This window comes from Dunckerocampus dactyliophorus, chromosome 16, assembly GCF_027744805.1.
Source record: "Dunckerocampus dactyliophorus isolate RoL2022-P2 chromosome 16, RoL_Ddac_1.1, whole genome shotgun sequence".
Taxonomy (NCBI): domain Eukaryota; kingdom Metazoa; phylum Chordata; class Actinopteri; order Syngnathiformes; family Syngnathidae; genus Dunckerocampus; species Dunckerocampus dactyliophorus.
Window position 1 is genome coordinate 19004726 of NC_072834.1, and position 19818 is coordinate 19024543.

At 40.6% G+C, this 19818-nt stretch overlaps 1 protein-coding gene across 3 annotated transcripts in view; it reads left to right on the top strand.

Moving 5' to 3' along the window:
- Positions 1-19818, top strand: part of LOC129169591 (cell adhesion molecule 1-like) — a 440926-nt gene that overhangs the window by 315020 nt on the left and 106088 nt on the right. For all 3 annotated transcript variants that reach the window (XM_054756155.1, XM_054756154.1, XM_054756156.1), the window contains one exon: positions 9084-9230. In XM_054756155.1, the coding sequence (XP_054612130.1) occupies positions 9084-9230 (147 nt within the window). The remainder of the gene's footprint in view (positions 1-9083; positions 9231-19818) is intronic.

Sequence of the window (19818 nt, forward strand, 5' to 3'; positions counted from 1 at the left end):
GGAGAGATCAAGGCAACAGGCCTGGACTGGTTAGGCTCCTTGGGACGCGGTGTCTTTGGTATCAGGACCACACAGGAGTTCTTCCACAGGGCCGGGACTTTCTCCAAGCTCAGGCTGAGATTGAACAAGTGCCTAAGAACTCCACAGAGCTGGTCAGCACAGTCCTTGAGGATTGTCCTTGAGTGAATTGTATCGTAACAAATAGTCAGAGTGAATCATAGCTTATTGAAATGGGAGTGTATCGCACAGAACTTGAGTGAATCATATCTTATCGCATCATAATTTAACTGAATCATACTGTATCACAGCATATTTTCAGTGAATCATACTGTATCGCATCATCATTTGAGTGAACTGTATTGCATCACATCGTAGTCAGTGAATCGTAGCATATTGAATCAGAATGGTAGTGAATCATATTGCATCTCATCATAATTTGAGACAAAATAATTTTGAGAAAATAAGGAAATGTCCAAAAAGCATTATGGTACATTTTCTTAACATAAAAGGAAAGAATGGAGAATGGAACAAATGTACATAAAAATAATAATAAGAATTAAAGCACTGCCGGCTTGAAAACACTGTATCTTGCTTGGTGGAGGTAATAAAAAAACAAAAAACTCCATATTCTTCAATCAATACCTCCAACAGCTCTTTTATTGGATCTCCTAGCGCAGCAACTAACGGTCCAGACCCAAAATGGGTCACGGGTCACATTTGTATTGGATCCTAAACATATAAAATAGGATATGTCATTGTGTATTTCAATACACGGTGACAAAAAGCCAACGTTTTGAGTTGTGGATTCCAACAAATGGTGAAAAATCAGAGCCGTTTCGATTTATATTTCATTCCTCAACGCAACGGCTTCTCTAGTGGCTTCATCCGACCAGCATCTGAAGATGAGATGAAAGCAGCACACAGTAATAATCCATGCCTTCAAGAGTTCTGTCCCAGCAGCATCCCCGTGGCTTGATCAATAAATGAAAGCTGACATATTTAATGCTAATTCAGAGGCTGCACGCCGTCCCCCGCGGCGCCTACTGTACATCATTGGGATGCTTAACTATACAGTTGGAGATTGGAAGGCTCTGTATCTAATTTTCTCATATTAGGAGGTAACGCAAAAAACCCAACTATTTGCGTTTTTGTCTTTCGAAATGTTCAGAAAGTTTTCATCTTTGCTTCAGTTCTTTTTGATTTCAACACCGTGGACGAATGAGGAAAACACAATAATCAGCAATGCATGCTCATGAATGACAGAAACAAAGACACGTTTTCTGACATTACAAGGTAACACAAACAACCCCAAAATGTGTGTTTTTATCACTGAAATTGTGCAGAAAGTTTCCATTTTTGCTAAAAATTCTGTTCTTCGATCTGAATACCAATTACATGTGGTCGTATGAGCAAAATACAAAATTAAGCCATCCATGTCATGAATGATGAAAACACAAAGACAAATCAAATTTTCTCACATTAAAAGTAATGCAAACAATCCCACAATTAGTGTTTCTGCCGTTCAAATTTTTGATCTCTGCTAAAAATGTAAGTTTTCTTTGGTCTAAACACCGATGAACGAGGAAAACACAAAGTGATGCATATAAGGAATGACGAAAGCACAAATCTAATTTTCTCACATTTGGACATAACACAAAAAAATAAATATATATTGTTTTTGTTCGAATTGTTCTGAAAGTTTTCATCTAAAAAAGAACTAAAAAATTCAGTTCTCTTTGATCTGAACACCGTTTACATACGGAAAAATGAGGAAAACACCAAAATAAGCGATGCATATAATGAATGATGAAACACAAAGACAAATCTCATTTTCTCACATTAGGCGGTAACACAAACAACCCAAAAATGTACGTTTTTGTCGTTGGAATTATTCAGAAAGTTTTCATCTCTGCTAAAAATCCAGTTCTCTTTGATCTGAACACCACTTAGATGCGGTCGGATGGGGCATACACAAAAATAAGCGAGTTCCTTTCGTTCAGATGTCAACAACAAGACGAACAATCGCACAAACTGATGGTGCCAGCAGGAATGACACACGAAAAAAAGCAAGACAATTATTTCCTGTACATTCCTGCGCTCAAACATGTTCTTTTAAAATGTCAAGCGAGGAAATTTAATAGCGTGTAAACAGAGGAAGCGGTATGACAATAAACGTGGATTAGAGTAACAGCATGTCTAATTAGGGCGAGGCGTGAACGGCTGCAAGGCGATCGAATAAATAAAAATGTAAAGTGTTGTTTTTCTACTGCCGAGAGTAAAAAAAACAAAGACTGACAGACTGACATGAGGATTAGTCTTTGCTATTTCCAGCAGGTCTTTCATCCTTCAATCCGTGGTATGAGTGGTTTGTTATGTGCAAAGCAAACTCCCCTCCTTCCAGCCAAGATGACTTGCCAAAAGCAGTTTGAGGCCACTGACACAGTGCCTTTAATTTCCTAACAAGTATCTTCCTCGCTGTCATGGCGACCATCTGTGTGGCCTAAGTGAATATGCGCGCTCTCCTCAAGGAGCGACACCCGAGCATGCAGCTGTTATGGAACATGGCGGCGCAATCTTGTTAAATTGGAGCCTCGGGCGAAAGCGCCGCACACAACTCGCCGACTCCACGACTTTGGTTTTGTTTTGGTTCGCTTTGACTTTTCGACACAGGCAGGCCAGCGGGCTGACGTCTTAGACCCTCTTCAGCGCCGCAGGTCAAATTTTTACTGGCCTTTTTTTGGGAGGGGCAACTGTGAAATGTCAGAGGAGCGGTAACTACTGGATAAACTCTTCAAAGGGCACGCAGTTTGAACTGTATCATGTTGTATTAGTCACGCCGTGAAATGTTTGATAGTCAGCGCTGTTTATCCTTGCAAGGAGGAAAATAACTGGGGGCAGTCTGCAGTTGGTAGTACACTTCAAAAATGATGTCAACCATAAATAAATACGGAAGTAAAACCAGTGTAAAAACAAAAAGTAACAATGAAAAATGTGATTGAAAAAATTAAATAATGCAAAATTATAATTAAATAATAAGAACATCAAAAATAAAACTGTTATATATACATGTGTATATACAGTATGTATGCACACATAATACATTATAAATTAAAAATATATAATTGAATAATGCATAATTACAATAACATCATAATAACAACATAAATAGTGAAACTATTATTATTATTATTATTGCTGTTATATTGTGTTAGAGCGTAGTGTTCTACTGTCCAAAAACAGTGCTCTTGGTCAATCCAAAATGTTATTAAACCTCAAACCTGAATATTTAAGGAAGTGAAAGGGAGGTTTTGGCGTTTGTTGAGAATATCTCTGTGCGCACAATTATTAGGCAACAATTAGTGTGCAGAATGATTACGCGACTCACAGAAAAACAAAAAAAATTCCCATCTCACTACTTTATTTTCTTTTCTTTTTTAAAGTCCGAATGATAAACAAAAAACACAAACTTTTCACATAAATATTTCTGACATTTCCAAAAATAAATCAGTGATCAATATAGCCACCCTTCTTTTCAACAACACGGAAAAGCCTTCCATCTATGGAGTCTGTCAGTTTCTTGATCATTTGACCATCAACTTTTTGTGCAGCAGCAACCAAAGCCTCCCAGACTCGGTTCAGAGAGGTGTACCTTTTTTCTTCACTGTAAATCTTACGTTTAAAGACCCACAAGTACCCATTATGGTTTAGGTCAGGTGAGCAAGTAGGTCATGTCATTATTTTTGAAGACCTTTTTAAGACCTTTACTAGCGAGCCACGCAGTGGAGTACTTAGATGCATGAGCTGGAGCATTGTCCTGCATAAAAATCATGGTCTTGTTGAAAGATGCACACTTTTTCCTGTACCGCTGTGTGAAAAAAGCGGCAGTAGGTTTGGGAGTTGAGTTTGAGTCCATCTTCAACTTGAACAGGCCCAACAAGCTCATCTTTTCAAAATTCCAGGCCTTAACCAGTACCCCACCTTCACTTTGCTGGCGTATGTGTTGGAGTGGAGCTCTCTGCCCATTGCTGATGCAGCCATGGGCCCATCCCTCTGGTCCATCAAGAGTCACTCTCATCTCATCGGTCCATAAAACCTTTGAAAAATCTGTCTTCAGATATGACATGGCCAAGTCATATCCTTTCAACTTGTGTGTCTTAGTCAGCCTTTCTTACCTTGGCCATGTCTCTGAGCACTGAACACCATGTACGGTACTTCTGGACACTCCAGGTAGATTACAGTTCTGGAATATGACAGCACTGGAGGATAATGGGTTCCTGGGAGCTTCACGTTTATTTTTTCTCAAATATTTGGCAGTTAATTTGTATGTTTTTCTCCCGACACGTTTCTTGCAACCCTTCTGTGCACTTGCAACATAACATTTAATGGTTCTGTTGTCACGTCCGAACATCTTGGCAATTTTGGCAATTTCAAGAGTGCTGCATCCCTATGAAAGATGTTTTACAGTTCTTGACTCTTCAGAGTCTGTTAAATCTCTTTCCTGGCCCATTTTGCCAGAGGAAAAGAAGCTGCCTTATAATTGTGAACACCTAATAAAGGGTGTTGATCTCCTAAGGCCACACCCTACCTCAGTACACACATCACCTGGTATGCTTAAACCCAATAGGCATTCGGGTTTATTCAGCTTGGGGTTGGAAAATATGCATAAAAATGAGATTATGGTCAAAATACTGCCTTGCCTAATAATTGTGCACACAGTATATATCCTCAGTTAAGGTCAATGTAAAAAGAACATTAAATCTCATCTCAGGTTTGCCAGAAAACATCTTGATGATCCCCAAGGCCTTTGGGAAAATACTCTGTGGTCTGACGAGGCAAAAGTTTAACTTTTTGGAAGGTGTCTGTCCCATTACATTTGGCTCTAAAAGTAATGCTGCATTTCAGAAAAAGAACATCATACCAACGGTAAAATATGGTAGTGGTAGTGTGATGGTCTGGGGCTGTTTTGCTGCTACAGGACCTGGAAGACTTGCTGTGATAAATGGAACCATGAATTCTGCTGTCTAGCAAAAAATCCTGAAGGAGAATGTCCGTCCATCCTTGAGCTGCTTATTTGTGAATAATGTCCAGATGCATTGTATATGGCAGCATTTTTTTCAAGCACCTGCTTTTGTGTTTAGTTTGCCACTAATCCACCTTTCCAGGAAGTATGTTTCTTATAGGACGTTTGTTAAAGCCTTGTAAGACTGTTTGGAAGCTCTTGCACAGCTTGAACATAAAACACGGCGCAATAAAAGGATGCCCCGAGTAACAATTTTGGGTTAAAATAAGCAGTTTGGCATTCCCCGTGTTCCATTTTTACCTGTCTGTGCGACAAGATTCCTCCTCTCTTCTAATGGATGGAGGTAAAGCGGCAGTTGGGCTAAGAGGCTGTGACTAAAGCGACTTACAAAAAGCTAAAGTGATGCACTCCTGAACGTGCGGGATGCTGCAGCTCTGCTAAATCACTTTAGCTGCCATTGACAGCTTGTCCAATATGCTTACACTAACAGCAAAAAAAAGCCCGGCAGGATTCCTCCAATTTGCCACCTCTGTGTCAAAAATACACGCTGGTGCTGAGGCTGTGTCGTCTCCTGACAGCATATTAGGAGGCGGGGGGGGCCTGGGCGCACCGTTGTTGACCATTAATTAGCGTCCGTGCACCGCCTTGGTCCTGTCACCGTTGTTTATGGGTTTTTTTGCAACCATCACGACACGCTTAACGGTAGCAGACACCCAGCGGCAACCTCCAGCCTTGAAAAGCATTTTGTAGTTTATTAGCATATTATGATAACCAGATGCCCACCCTGCCGCCCACCTCCTTGTGGAAGAATGACTTCCAAGTGCTGAATATTAAAGAGCAGCCAGGCTCATTTATTTAGCGGCGTGTTTGGCCCACTGAGGGACACTGATTTGAATCTCGTTTGTTAAGCTGTCTATCCTTATCTGTCAGCATCAGAGGATGCAATTGCTCCCTTTCCTTCCCTCGCCCTCGCCCCCCGTCTCCGAAACAGAAGTGATGCTTAGACGTACTCGGCGACGGACGCATGCTAATTGACGCTTGACGATTTGCGCCTTCTTAGCATTCGTCTTAGTGTCCTTCTCGAGGGATAGTACTATAGATTGGACATACAGGTGGTCCTTGGTTTACGGCGTTTCGTGGTTACGTATACTCTCCCATAAATTCAATAAAAACTTTATTTGGATCTGTAAAATACAAAAATTAGAGAAGAAAACACTATGTCGAAGGTGTCCAAACTTTTTCCAGCGAAGGTCCACATTGTGAAAACTGAAAGGATGCCACTTTGATATTTTTTAGGTATGCTAAGAAGTTACGTATATTTTAAGATAAAACTGCATCTCAGCTTTGTGATATGAGTGAAAAAACATATTATTTGTATGAACTTTGCTCTTTTTTTTTCCCCATTTTTACTGTTATATACTAATTTGTAATTCTTGTTCATCTATAAGTTTTTTTTTGTTTTTTTTACATAACCTTTGTAAATGTTCTTCTGGTAATATTATGATTTTATTCACCAAATATTTGGACTTTATTCCCATTAATATTGTAACTTTCTGTCACGATCTATGTGTTAGCCTGCGTGACAGTTTAGTGTGTTTACACTTTTATGCCTTAGTTCCTGTTCTATGCTCTTATTTTGGTAGTACTTCCTGTTTTGCCTGGTTTGTGTCCGCCTGCTTTGCTTTCTTCTTTATGTCTTGCACCTGTTGCTAATTTGAGTTGTCCTATTTAGTTCAGGTGCGTGGATCTTTCTGGGTTGTTGCATTTCGTTCATTTCGTTTTCGTTCGTTCGTTCGTTCGTTTGTGTCTGTGTTATGTAAGCTTGACACGATACTGCAAAGCGTTCTTTATCGAGTTCCTGCCGCTGCGCTGCAGCCATCATTAAAGATAAGTTTTCCCTGCAACGAGTGCCTGCTTTCTGCATACTGGGGTCATCGCCACTATGCCAAGAACAAGACGTGACACTTTCCCCCCAACCTAATATTCCAAAAATTACAAATTTATTGTGTTTCATTTGTTTCTCATAATATTAGGGCTTTTAAAAAATAATGTCCTCTATGCTGCTAAAATAACATATTTTTCCTCATAATATTACAAGTTTATTCTCGTAAAACTGCAACTTTTCTTTTTGATAGAATACAATTTTTTTCTCTTAATATTTTGACTTTATTCTTTTTACAAGTAATTCAACTGTCATTTTGTAATTTTTTTTCTTGTCTTTTATTGCCCATAAAATTTTGAATTTATTCTCGCTTTTTCCCACTTTTTCTGCAACCTAATTTTCCAAAAAATTACAACTTTGTTTAGTTTTTTGCCATGTGTGACTTTAAAAAGCATTGTCTGTTTCCTTTCATATTTCAACTTCATGCTACTAAAATTATCGTATTATTCCTCATGATATTACGATGTTATTGCCGTAAAATTACAACTTTTTCTTGTTAGATTACAACTTTTTTCTCTTAATGTTTTAACTTTATTTTTGCATTAAAATTCCTGCTAAAAAGCAGCAACAGGCCACAAATGGTGCCAGGGCCGCACTCTGGACACCCCTGCAGCATGTGCTCAACATTGACCACACTTGTCGCTTGATCGTTGTGACAATCATGAAGCGTTAATATGATATTGTAATGCTTTCCCGAACGTTGTCAGGATGATGATCAACAGTCTCCTTATTCCAAAAAGAAAACATTTCAGATGAACCATGCCAAAACAACATCAAGAAACTCAATTGTCATCTCTCAAGTCATTTATTAGCAAGTACATTAACATATATTATAGATTAGCATGTAGCACAACATAGCAGCAGCAGAACCGATGTTGTTATAGCGCTAAGGGACCTTATGTTCTGTTTTCCCAGGCCATGTGCTTTTTCACATCTTGTCCTGGGTGTCCTGTTTGCATTTTTTTTGTTAGAAAATGATGAGAATGTACTGTTTTTTCTTGTTTTTTCATTAGGGCACTTTGCCAAAATGCTGTAAAACTTCCAACAAAAAGCAAAACATACGCACGGAGTTAATACTCGGATGCTTGTCGAGTTGATGTTTGATAAAATTGGGGACGTCGTGCACAATGGTGGTTGAAATTCCCAAGTTCTTTCGACCTTAGTGGACACATTTTTCTTGAAAATTTAGTTTATGTTCCAAAACCTAGCCTTCCTGTGTCCTTCTGCTTTTGGAATCATTTTCGTGTTGGTGTTTGAAAGTTTTTGAACGTTCGTAGTATTTGGTAATCCAGCAATCCCTCGTTTATCGCGATTAATTGGTTCCAGACCCAAGCAAGAAGTACGATTCCTTATTTATGAATGGAATATTTTCAAAGTTAGAGCATAGAAAACCTTTTTACTCCCTTCTAAATACGCTTTTTTGATATTATTGGAGCCCTCTAGACATGAAATAACACCCCTACAGTCATAAATGGGTATCCTAGTGAGAGTGGGCGGTGGACGGGAAGTGACGTTGGGGTTACAGAGTTTTGGGGGTTTTTTTGGGATTGCGGCTGCAACAGTAGCCCATCTTTTTATCAGGGATTATTGTGCCTTTTGTGAGATCATTCAAAATTGCAATAAAAGCATGTTGTTTTGGCGATCAGGTCTAGTGCTTGTGCGTCCCACCAAACATTACAGTAAGATTACCGACATCTAGCGGCCAGTGCATATCATCAGGACGTCTTTGAATGCGTCTCCTGAATGCCTCACATCTGTGCTTTATTTTAGCCATATTAGCCAAAAATATGTAACAACTCAAGTACCTCATTGCGGGGATGAGTGTCCTGGTTTTGGGTAATCAAAATACGGTCACCTTCGGTAAGGGGCAAACCGATGAGTTGCTTGTAAACAACAGCACACCGTGTAACACTTAACACTGAGTTTCACACCAACCGCAGAGTAGTGCAAACCGAGACGTGTCCACCAGAGCTGGTTTATCCGATATGAGCATGTCATTTTTCATTGGTCATGTTTTCAGCCCTCTTAACCATCCAGTCTTTTTCTTCATTGATTCGTAATTTGTCTCTCACCCCAGAACAGAACTCTTTTGCCTACGGTTGTGTTTTCTCTTGCGTGCAGTGGTGAGTCAGAACCTGGTGACGGACAACGTGTCAGTGGTGGAGGGCGAGATGGCCATCATCAGTTGTCGGGTGAAGAACAACGACGACTCGGTCATCCAGCTGCTCAACCCCAACCGACAGACCATCTACTTCAGGGACATGCGGCGTGAGTAGCGCCCCGAACTCGGGAACTTTTCTTCTCGTCCAAAGCTGTGTCGGCAGCGGTCCGTTCTCGTTTGGGTTTTAATTACACAGCGGGAAAAAAAGGCAGTTTGCGGATGTGAGTTGCACTCGTGGAAATAAACAAACTTCAATCAGCTGCTGCTTCCAGATTCGCTCTTCCAATTATGAGGCAGTGTTTGTTGTCTGTTACATGCGAGTTAAAATAGGCCGTTGCGCCGACAGAACGTCTTAAAAGTAGCAGGCCGGAGGTGAAAGAAAGGCCTGCAAATCAACACAACTACATAACGTGCAGTGGAGTCGCTTTGCAGGCAGCAGTTATGTTGCACGCCGTTAATTAATATGCTCTCGTGTTGCTTTCACTTGCATTAAGTTTGACCCACATGTCGACGGCGGGATTAACACGGAATGAGGTTAATGCAATCCACCAAACAAGTTTCTGTTCCGGCGCGTCGGCTTGTAATAGAAGCCAGCTCATATCCCCTAAACATTTAATGACCTGTTCTGTTTATTCTTATCCCGCCCAATTATGGTGTCACAGCTCTCTTATTAGCGCTGATCAGCTTGACACGCCGAGCACGCGAGCCTCTCTCTTTCTCTGCTTGCTTTGCCTCTGTTTTAATTGATTCAAGGCTTCAGAATGAATTGCACACGTCATAACACACATCAGCTTTGTGAGGATAACGTGGTTCACGGAGCGAACAGCTGCATTTTGCAGATGTTTTTGATGTGAAGATTGTATAAGGTTGCCGTTCAGTGTACATGTCCAAATGCAGCAAGGTTTTTTTTTTAATTTGTTTGTTTTTTTAAGTCAGGAGTGCTCGAACCTTTTCCAACGAGGGCCACATAGTGAAAAATTTAAGGATGCACCTTTGCCACTTTGATATTTTGTATATATTGTATATATTATAACTATGTGAAGATGTTATATATATTTCAAGAAAAAAATATGTTTCAGCTTTGTGGTAGAAGTGAAAAAGCCAATGCTCTTTGCTCTTTTTTCCCCCCATTTTGGGTGCTGTTGTTGTTGTTTTTTCAGATATTTTCTTCTATCTTTGTAAATTTTCTTCTCATATTATAATGACTTTATTCCCATATTTTGACTTTGACTATTATAATAATTTTCCAAAAATCACAACTTTTTTTGTCTATTTCTCTTAATGTTACGACTTTTAAAAAATACATATTTTTATTTCATTTTTCAATGAAACTGACATTATTTTTTCCTCATAATATTACGACTATTATTAAAACTGCAACTTTTTTTCTTGTTAGAATACGACTGTTTTTTTTTAAATGTCAACTTTTTTCTTGTTATATTGTTTTTGTCATATGAAGACTTTATTTGAGGGATGTTCAGATCGATCGGCCACCGATCAAAATCGACCGATTTCCATGAAAAAGCATATGATCGGCATATGCCGACAAATGCCTTTCAACGTGGATCACAAAAGCCGATCACCTGTGGCTCGTACTATTGCAGCATGCAGCCTAAAGCGAGGGTCTCCCGCCCATTTTCCTGTCCTTCACACACTGCGCAGTCGTGCCAAATCCAAAACAAACATGTCTGCCGTGTGGAACTTACCTGTCGTTTGTGAGAGTGATATAAATTTTGCACCCTGCTAAACATGCCACAAAAAATGTGTTGCCGGGGTAGCACGTTAAAAAGTTTTAATTTAATGCGCCATTTGAAGAACAAACACTCACACACGCAGTATGGTGAGTTTTCCAGGCTCACGATGTGATCATCAGTCAAACAGCAGCTGATGCAGCCAAAATGCTGGACGCTCGCCCGTATGTGCGTGACAGAAGTCTAAAGCAAATAACCCAAAAAATGATTGAATTCATCCTTCGTCAGCGGTGTAAGACACCAGGTTCGCAGGCTGCTCTCTCACTTGGGACCCGCCTACGTGCTACTGGAAATCCTGCTAGAGCTCCACCAATGTACTCCAAGTAAAGTCAAAAAGCAGTTCACTTTATTTTTTTCAACCAACCAAATAACCAAATAAAGGGAACATTTACAAAAAATACAAAATGATGGAACACTAGTTGAAAATGAGGGGGAGCAGAAGCAAAGCTTATAAAAATGCCCTCCCGTGATCATTCAAAAAATAACAATCATGTACACTGAAATACAATACCGAATACTTGAAAAATTTAATATAAAAATGACACCAGGTTAAAGATACTTGAATTCACTAACACACACAAAAACAATGAATTACATGAACAAAGATAAAATTAAAATGAAATTACATCCAATTTAACAATACACATTCAAATAGTTTAATAACTTAAAATGTATTAAAAAAAACGACATGGGCGTTATACCAACTTTACAATTATTTATATATTTACAATGAATTATACAATATAAAATTACGACTCCATAACACCGACACATACAACTTGCATGATTAAGTGTCAGATAGGTCTATTATACGTCTATTATAACTCTCTGCTCCATCTCACACCTCACGTCTCCTGAAAGAAAGCGTTACGTTATCCCCTGTAAGTTTCACCAGTGACATATGTTCTCTTGAAAAAGTAAGTCAAATATGTTTTTCTCTAAATGGAGGTGATTTTATGCTTCCCTTTTTCATATCATACAGCTGATAGTCAATTTAAAAATGTACACATAATCTATGTGTCGGTATCGGCCGATTTCACACACGGGTGATCGGTGTGATCGGTATGTTTGTTTTTCATAATATTAAAAACTTTTTTTTTAAAAAGATGTATTTTTCTTTAACATTTCATCTTTATGCTACTAAATTGACGTTATTTTCCAGATAATATTATGACGTTATTGTAGTAAAATGACAACTTTTTCTTGTTAGATGACAAATTCATTCTTTTAATATTTTCACTTTATTCTTGTGAAATTACTGCTGATTTTTCCATTTTTGTTGCTGTTGTTGGTTTTTTTTTTCTTTTAGTTTTCTTGTTAAATTTTATTTTTCGACTCTGCCGCAGGCCAATAAAAAGCAAATGGCCACCTCTGATTGACAACACATTGAAAATATACTTCAAAGGGATACTTTGGATTTTTTGACATGAAGTTGTCTGACATCCCCATCAGCAGTGCCCCCCCTCACCCCCAATTGGTCTCGTGAGTCCAGTTCTGGTTGGAGATCCGTGATGAGGAACGTACTTCCGCTTAGTTGCTGGGACATTTAAGTAAAGAGTTTGGCTTCTCAAAACAATATGCGTTCAAAAGAGTAATACATTTGCATCATAAAAAAATCAGACCTCACAAAAGGCTCTGCGTTATATTTGTCTCCCGCCGTATCCCGGCGCACTGTCGCCCGTGCATTCATGTGTATGTGATGAAGATGCTCTCGGTAATGCCACTCTTCTTCCGCGACGGAGCGCCGTGGCCATCTTGTTTTCGTACATGTTTCACAGCGGAAGAAGATGAGACCGATTGAATACGTTGTTTAGACTCAACGCGGAAACCTGTAAAATGTTGGTTTTTTTTCTTTATTTTAAGTCACATTGGGACATGTTCCGATATTTGTATATACACCCTTAGAGTATGAAGTTACCATGTGCTGAATTTAGTAAATCAGTAAAGGAGATGTCACGAGATTAGGATTTTGTTAGCCGCACTGCTGCATAAGCGACAGGGTAAAAAGTTTACTAAAAAAAATAGCGGTTTATACACCCGAATTTACGGTAACACATTTTACAGCTGTAATTGTCATACCGTGAAACCGTGATATTTTTGCCCAAGGTTGTCATACCGTGAGAATCTTATACCGGCCCATGCCGAATGCAGAGGTAGCTAACGCTGCTGGATGCTGACCACTCATACAGAGTCAGGAGGTTGCCTACCGCCACTGTTGTCAATGTTTGACTCGGTGCTAATTAGAGACCCCATCGGTTATTTGTATTTGTTGACCACACACCCGGCAGCGATAGTAGCCTCTGCGGTTAATTGAATATAAGCATAAATTGGAGCGTTTATGGTGTATTCTGCATGCAACATTATAATTAGTATATCTTTTACCACAAGTGGTAGGGCTGCATTTGCACTTTCTGAATAAATTCCACGGCCAGTGTTTGCAAATGGGAACACAAAAGCCAAATAAAATAAGAGAAGCGCAAACTCTCCTGCCAGGGGACTGAAGAGTTGCAAAATAAGCTTTGATGGCTGCACGGAGAAGCTGCTTGACGGGCGGTTGGCGGTAAGAAGTTAATGAGCCCTGCCCCGCCCTAGCTTGCCCCTCTCTTGACAGCCCATAATAAAACTCTGATGTGCTCCTCTCAAAAAGTAGTGGCAGCCTGCTAATCACAATTGATTGCAGCCACTTAGACGCTCTCGCTGAAAGGGTGGGCGGGCATCGCCTCACTTGACGTGACGACTATAAAGCTGAATATAAGCTAGTAGCTGTTACCCTAAAAAGAGGTTTATTGATCCAAATGTGGGCCGCACGGTGGCCTCGTGGTTAGCATGTTGGCCACACAATCAGGAGACTTCCAGATGTCCGTTTGGATGTTCTCCCCGTGCATCTGTGGGTTTTTTCCAGTTAATCCGGTTTCCTCCCACGTTCCAAAAACATGCATGTTAGGTTAATTGGAGACTCTAAATTGTCTGTCGGTATGAATGTGAGAGTCAGTGGTTGTTTGTCTATATGTGCCCTGCCATTGGCTGGCGACCAGTCCAGGGTGTGCGTTGCCTCTCGCCCAAAGGCAGGGTACAGCATACCCCGGCGACCCTAATGAGGATTAAGCATGATCCAAATGTATTTATTTAGGGTTAGGGTTAGTTATTAGTTACGGTTACGAAAAGTAATAATGTTAAAATGTTAAAAGTAAAGTGGAAATATTATGGGTGTAAAGTCATAATATCACGAGCAGAAAATTTACAAAGATTACTTAAGAAGAAAGTTTAAATGTTTGGAAAATGTAAAAAATAAAAATAATAAATGGGGAAAAAAGAGCAAAGACCAAAGTTGATGCTAATAATAGTCTTTTTCACCTACATCACAAAGCTGAGATGCAGTTTTTTCGTGAAATGTATTTGACTTCTTAGCATATCAACATGTGTTGCTTTACCAAATATCCGAGTGGCCCGTGCATCCTGTCATTTTACAGTATGTGGCCCTCGCTGGAAAAGGTTTGGACACCCCTGCTTTATAATTTAATATATGCATATATGCAACATATATGATATATACTGAATATACGCTATGTACATTATATATAGAGAAAAGAGCTGCCGTGTATATAGTGTGTATATTTTTTTCACTTCTCATCCTCTATAATTTGACCATGACTGTCAGCAACATTTCAGCGGGGATGATGACAACCAGCGTTTGCACAAGCTATTTTCAGGAGCAGTGTGACAGCTCGGCCACCTTTGGTGTGATTAAGTGTGTTTGTGGGAAATGAGAGCACTCTGTCACGCACCTGTACGCGCAATCCATTTCCTATTTACCGTTGTGCTGACATGTAATGTAATGTAGTGAACAGGAGGCTGGTAGTGTACAATGAACTCATTCATGTTTGCAGGGACATGCAGGGGGTTGGGCGTGGGTGTCTTTTTTTCCCAATAAAGCAATGAATTCTTTGAATAAAGAAAATGCTAACAAAAATAGGGGTGGCAGTGGCTCAAGAGGTAGAGAAGGTCATCCAGAAGCCGGAAGACGCTACACCCACCTTGCCTCCAGGGCTGCCCACACTGGTGTATGAATGTGAATGAATGATTGGTGGTGGTCAGAGAGGCCGTGGCCACAAATTGGCAGCCATGTTTCCGTCAGTGTACCCCAGGGCAGCTGCGGCTACAGATGTTGCCAATGTGTAACTGAGGAGCGCTTTGGGCAATGTTCCAGTGTAGCTTTCATAATTTCCCACCTCAGACAAAACAAGCCGTAGACCTATCTTATCAAGTTATTGATCTGAATTGTGCAGGAAATTGTATAATTTCATTTTCCATTTTTTTCTTGTTTACCATTTATTTTGTTAGTTATGTATACAGTACTTTAGTTTCCTTTTTGTTTTACAACAGCCTCTTGTGGCACTATTTCGTCCCGGAAATAGGCATAAAACTTCCTGTATCCGGTAAATCAGACCATCAAAATAAAAGCACGCTGGTACTCCATGCACGGTTAAGCTACACATGACATTCAGTCAACACTTGCTACTTTAGCTTCTCATTCGAAAAAGAAAAAATTTCACCAAGATTCACCTCTTCCAGTCCACCTTAAAAGAACTGCTTTGGCTTTGTGTGTGGATGTAGTACCCGGGCTAGCAAGCAGCCTGAAGCTCTCTTAACTCCGCTGCCCCAGTAGCTATACGCTAACCGGGAATAACTCGTTGTTAATGAATTGATTGGCTGCTTAAGTAAAAATAAATCTTATCATTGGCTGGACAGTGTTCGTCATTGTGTTACAGTATATGCTGTTACTGCTTGTTGTCGCCTGTCACTGACGGAGTTGCATTGCAAAACGGTACCGAATCAAGTGGGCCCGGATGGAAATAAACCTGAGCAAATCCAGTAGGGGTGTAACGATTTGTTTTAATAACAATTCGATTTGTAGCAGATTCGTGGTTGCCGACACGATTCAAGGACGATTGGTTCATTTAGAACGATACGATCCGAAAGGATTCAGCAACTTTAAATCGATTCAGTAACTTTTTAGCCAAAAATTCAACCGGTGTGACTGTGAAATAAATACCTGGATACTGGACAGTGCAGGTTGTTTTTTGTTAGGGAATCCGGTATAAATTATTAATAATGCTGACGTACTTATTAATTATCAATGAGTACAAAAAACTGAGTTAAAAATGCAATACAAAATCAGGATGAACAGAGGCTGTTATAGCTTGCCATGATTAATTATTTACTTTAAATAGTGCAATCCAAACATGCACTTTACACCCAAAGGTGAGGGACATTATGCAGATTCCTCAGCAAATGAATGTGGTATGGTATCTTCAATTAGGTGTTGAAACATTCTAACCTGCACGGGCCGGATAAACATATTATAACTCATGCTTATGTTACACGTACTCAATCACCCAGTCACAGTCAGTCACATCTTTGCTGGTACAAAGTGATGTCAACTATCCCACATTCTTAATCTCATCACTCCATTTGTTCTGCCAGCACTGTGCATGGCCAAATCATGCAGTCTATGGGCCAAATACTATCAAAGGTAGTTGTTAAGTCCTACCTGTGAAAGGTTATTCCCTGGGATTTGGTTTGGGCAGTAAAACGAGTCGTACACTTCCATGCAGAGCATGAATGAGACATCTTTTCCGCTCCGACTCTTGCAACATCCAATGTAGCAGAGACGTTGACGTACGGCTCAGCGTCAGAAAAAAGAAGAAAATCAACTGTGTTTCACAGGTCGACTACAACTCCCGTGACCACCACATACCGGAAAGATGATGACGTCACAGACAGGCAGTCTGAATTGGGTATTGTTTAACGTCTTCCCGTTAAAAGTGCGACATAAAACACACAGCCTGCCATGCTGAAATCCAGTGCTTTATTTCCTAGTACCGATTCGATCGCTTAATTAAAACATTAAAACGAGCTTTTAAACAATGTTAGATCGATATATATATATATCCTCCTGAATGGAAACTTGACAACCCAGAACCCATATCGATGTAGCTGAATCGTAGGAATATAAATTGATGCGTTGATGTAGTGAATTAATCGTTGCACGCCTAAAATCCAGTATTTCAGCCTGAAAGGGGAATCTGTCGGGTCAGCGTTTCTACTGTGGTGAGAAACCCATTGCAACAGTATCAGAAAAGAGTCAAGAATTGGTACAATGTCACCCTCAAGGTCTCAGAACAAGTGGACCGGCTTAGGCAGGACTCCCTCAGTGGACTTGATAGTATCAACATGACCATCAGTTTGTGCTGCTACCCAGGCTGATGTGGCCCGTTACCATTTATGAGGTCACAAAAGTTGAAAACCTGGAGAGGTTGGTGAGCTCATTTGCCAAACAGTGGCTGGGCTTCCCCAGATATTTCAGCAACATTGATCTGTATGGAAGAAGCGTCCTGGAACCTCCCGTTTCCAACCTTGCAGAGGAGTTCCAATGTTCCAAAGTAAGGTTGGTAATGACACTGATGGCATCCATGTGTTGCTCAAACAGCTCCTACCCTGCTGAGTGGAAGAAAATAAACCCCAACTGCAGCCTTAGAGCAGGCAAAGTCAGAGCTCAGCCACAGAGACATTTTTGGCCTTGTGCAATAAGATAGAGGAGGGTTTGGCCTTGGAGAGGGCAGACCATCCTGGTAAAGGGCAGCTACAGCTCAGCGCTGACATCTGGTCTTCGAGGACGGGTGGCAAGGGCAGGCAGCAAGGTGTGCAAAGGCTGTCTCACAAGACAATCAAGGACAGCGGATGAGATGGGAGGGAGTTGAGAGGAGAAAGCTCTCTTCGCGGGACCTGATGGACATGGAAGCATTTTGCATCCTACAAGCCACATACGATGTCTAGCCCAACCTCAAGTTGGCTGCAGAACCTTTGCCACCATCAGGCTGCTTAAAGACTTGGGAACTGGAGGCCAAGCCCAACACCGAACAACCAAAGCCGTCTCAGGTGCAGCAGAAAAAGCTAGTAGGTCGAGGTTGGGACATTTTCTTGGCCCCAAAGTAACACCAGTGGCACGGAAGGGCCGAAATATTGTTGATAAGCCCTCAGGAGGTTTTGTGGCATACCAATGAAGGAAGGTGCACACATGATGACCTCAATGAAGCCTGTAACCCACCCCTACTTTCCACGCCCCCATACATCACCACAGCTTCGAGACGACGCTGATGGATGCTTTGTTATCACTCATGCCTCCTCTATAATGTTCATTCAGAGGATTGTTTCACCTACTACTAAAGAAAATATTTCAAGTTTAAAAGTTTCTTTCCTACCATGCCATAGACAGTAAAAAGTGTGAAACAGTGCAGAAGACAGGACATTTAGTTTGTTATTTTTGCTGAAAAGATTTTTGCTTAATTCATTTGGATGGTTGTGGCTCAGAGGATTGAGCAGGTCATCCAGAAAGTGGATGGTTGGTGGTTCGCATCCCACTTACTTCATCCCATCCACTGTTATTGTGTCCTTGGGCAAGACACTTCACCCACCTGGCCTCCAGTGCCGCCCACGCTGGTGTCTAAATGTGAACGAATGTTTGGTGTTTGTCGAAAAAGGTCGTGGGCTGGAATTGGTAGCCACGTTTACGTCAGTCTACCCCATGGCAGCTGTGGCTACAGATGTAGAAATTGTTGCCCCACACATTCTGCAAAGTATAGTTTTCTGCTGATGGTTGAACGGCTTAAATCCGAACCAAGTTTAAATGACGGATCTAGAATGGATTGATGTATGGATGACAATGGATGCATTATTGATGAATGATATGAAAAGTTGGGTAGATAATGATGATATTGAGTTGATAGATGGATAGACCGGATATTCGTTGGATGCATGCATGGAGTGTTGCTTCTATGGATGGATTGTTTAGTGGATGGATGGATTGGTTGTTTACTGGTTTGGCAGATGGGTGGTAGGTGGTGCTAATGGCTAGGGGTCTCAGTTGTGGATGAATTGGGTGGTTTGTTCGCTAATTGTATAGTTGGATGGATGGATGGTGTGGTCATTGGAGAATTAGATGGGTTCAAAGGACAGATGATCCAGTGGATGCATTGTTAATTGGATGGATCATTGGTTGATGTTGATGCTCATGGTTCAGTGGATGGATGGATGAATTGATGGAGATATTGAAAAATGTTTAGATGGATGGACTGTTTGTTGGATGGATGTATGGATGGGTGGGTGGATGGATGGTCAATGGATCATTGCTAATTGGGGTTAGTTGGATGGATTTAAGCATTAAGCATTAAAAGAATGGTGGATGGTAATTGGTTGACTGATACTGTACGTGGGTGGTTGATTGTATGTATAAATGTTACGTTTGATGGGTGGTTGTTTGATGGATGCTCTCCTTTAGAGATAGGGTGAAAAGTATTGTCATCCAGGATGAAGGCAATGGATGGTTTGGTGGATAGATCCTTTAATATGATAAACATACAGTATGTGGTTTACATTGCATCTAAATAACCAAGCAGATTTTAACCGGTATTGTCTGTACTTAACACACAATAGAAGGACGCACAGTGTGTGTCAGTCATCTGTATTTTTACATTTTCATTTTCTTGTCGCCTTCATCAGCTTACAAAAACAAAAACAACCCCCAGCACATCAAATAAATTAGAGCCTTCACCAGTTTGGACAGATGTCTCTTATCAAAACACTTTATGAGGCGCCCTCAGTGTCCTCCTCTCGCTAAGACGGGAGCAAAAAATAGCACGGGACAAAAGGTCGCCCTAGTTTTTGAAAGTCGCAAATCCTCAAAAAGAGGAGTGATGTGTGCTGCAGTGACACATCAGTAATAGAAATGTCCGCCTTGTTGCCTGGCGCTCACCTTCCATGTCACCACAGTGTCCAAACCTGCTGGGGGACCATCATCATGTCCTTGGATATCTTTGACTTGACTCCAGGATTTTTGCGACAAGTTGTGTCCCTGCCAACCTTTTTCCAAGCAAGACAGCCTCCA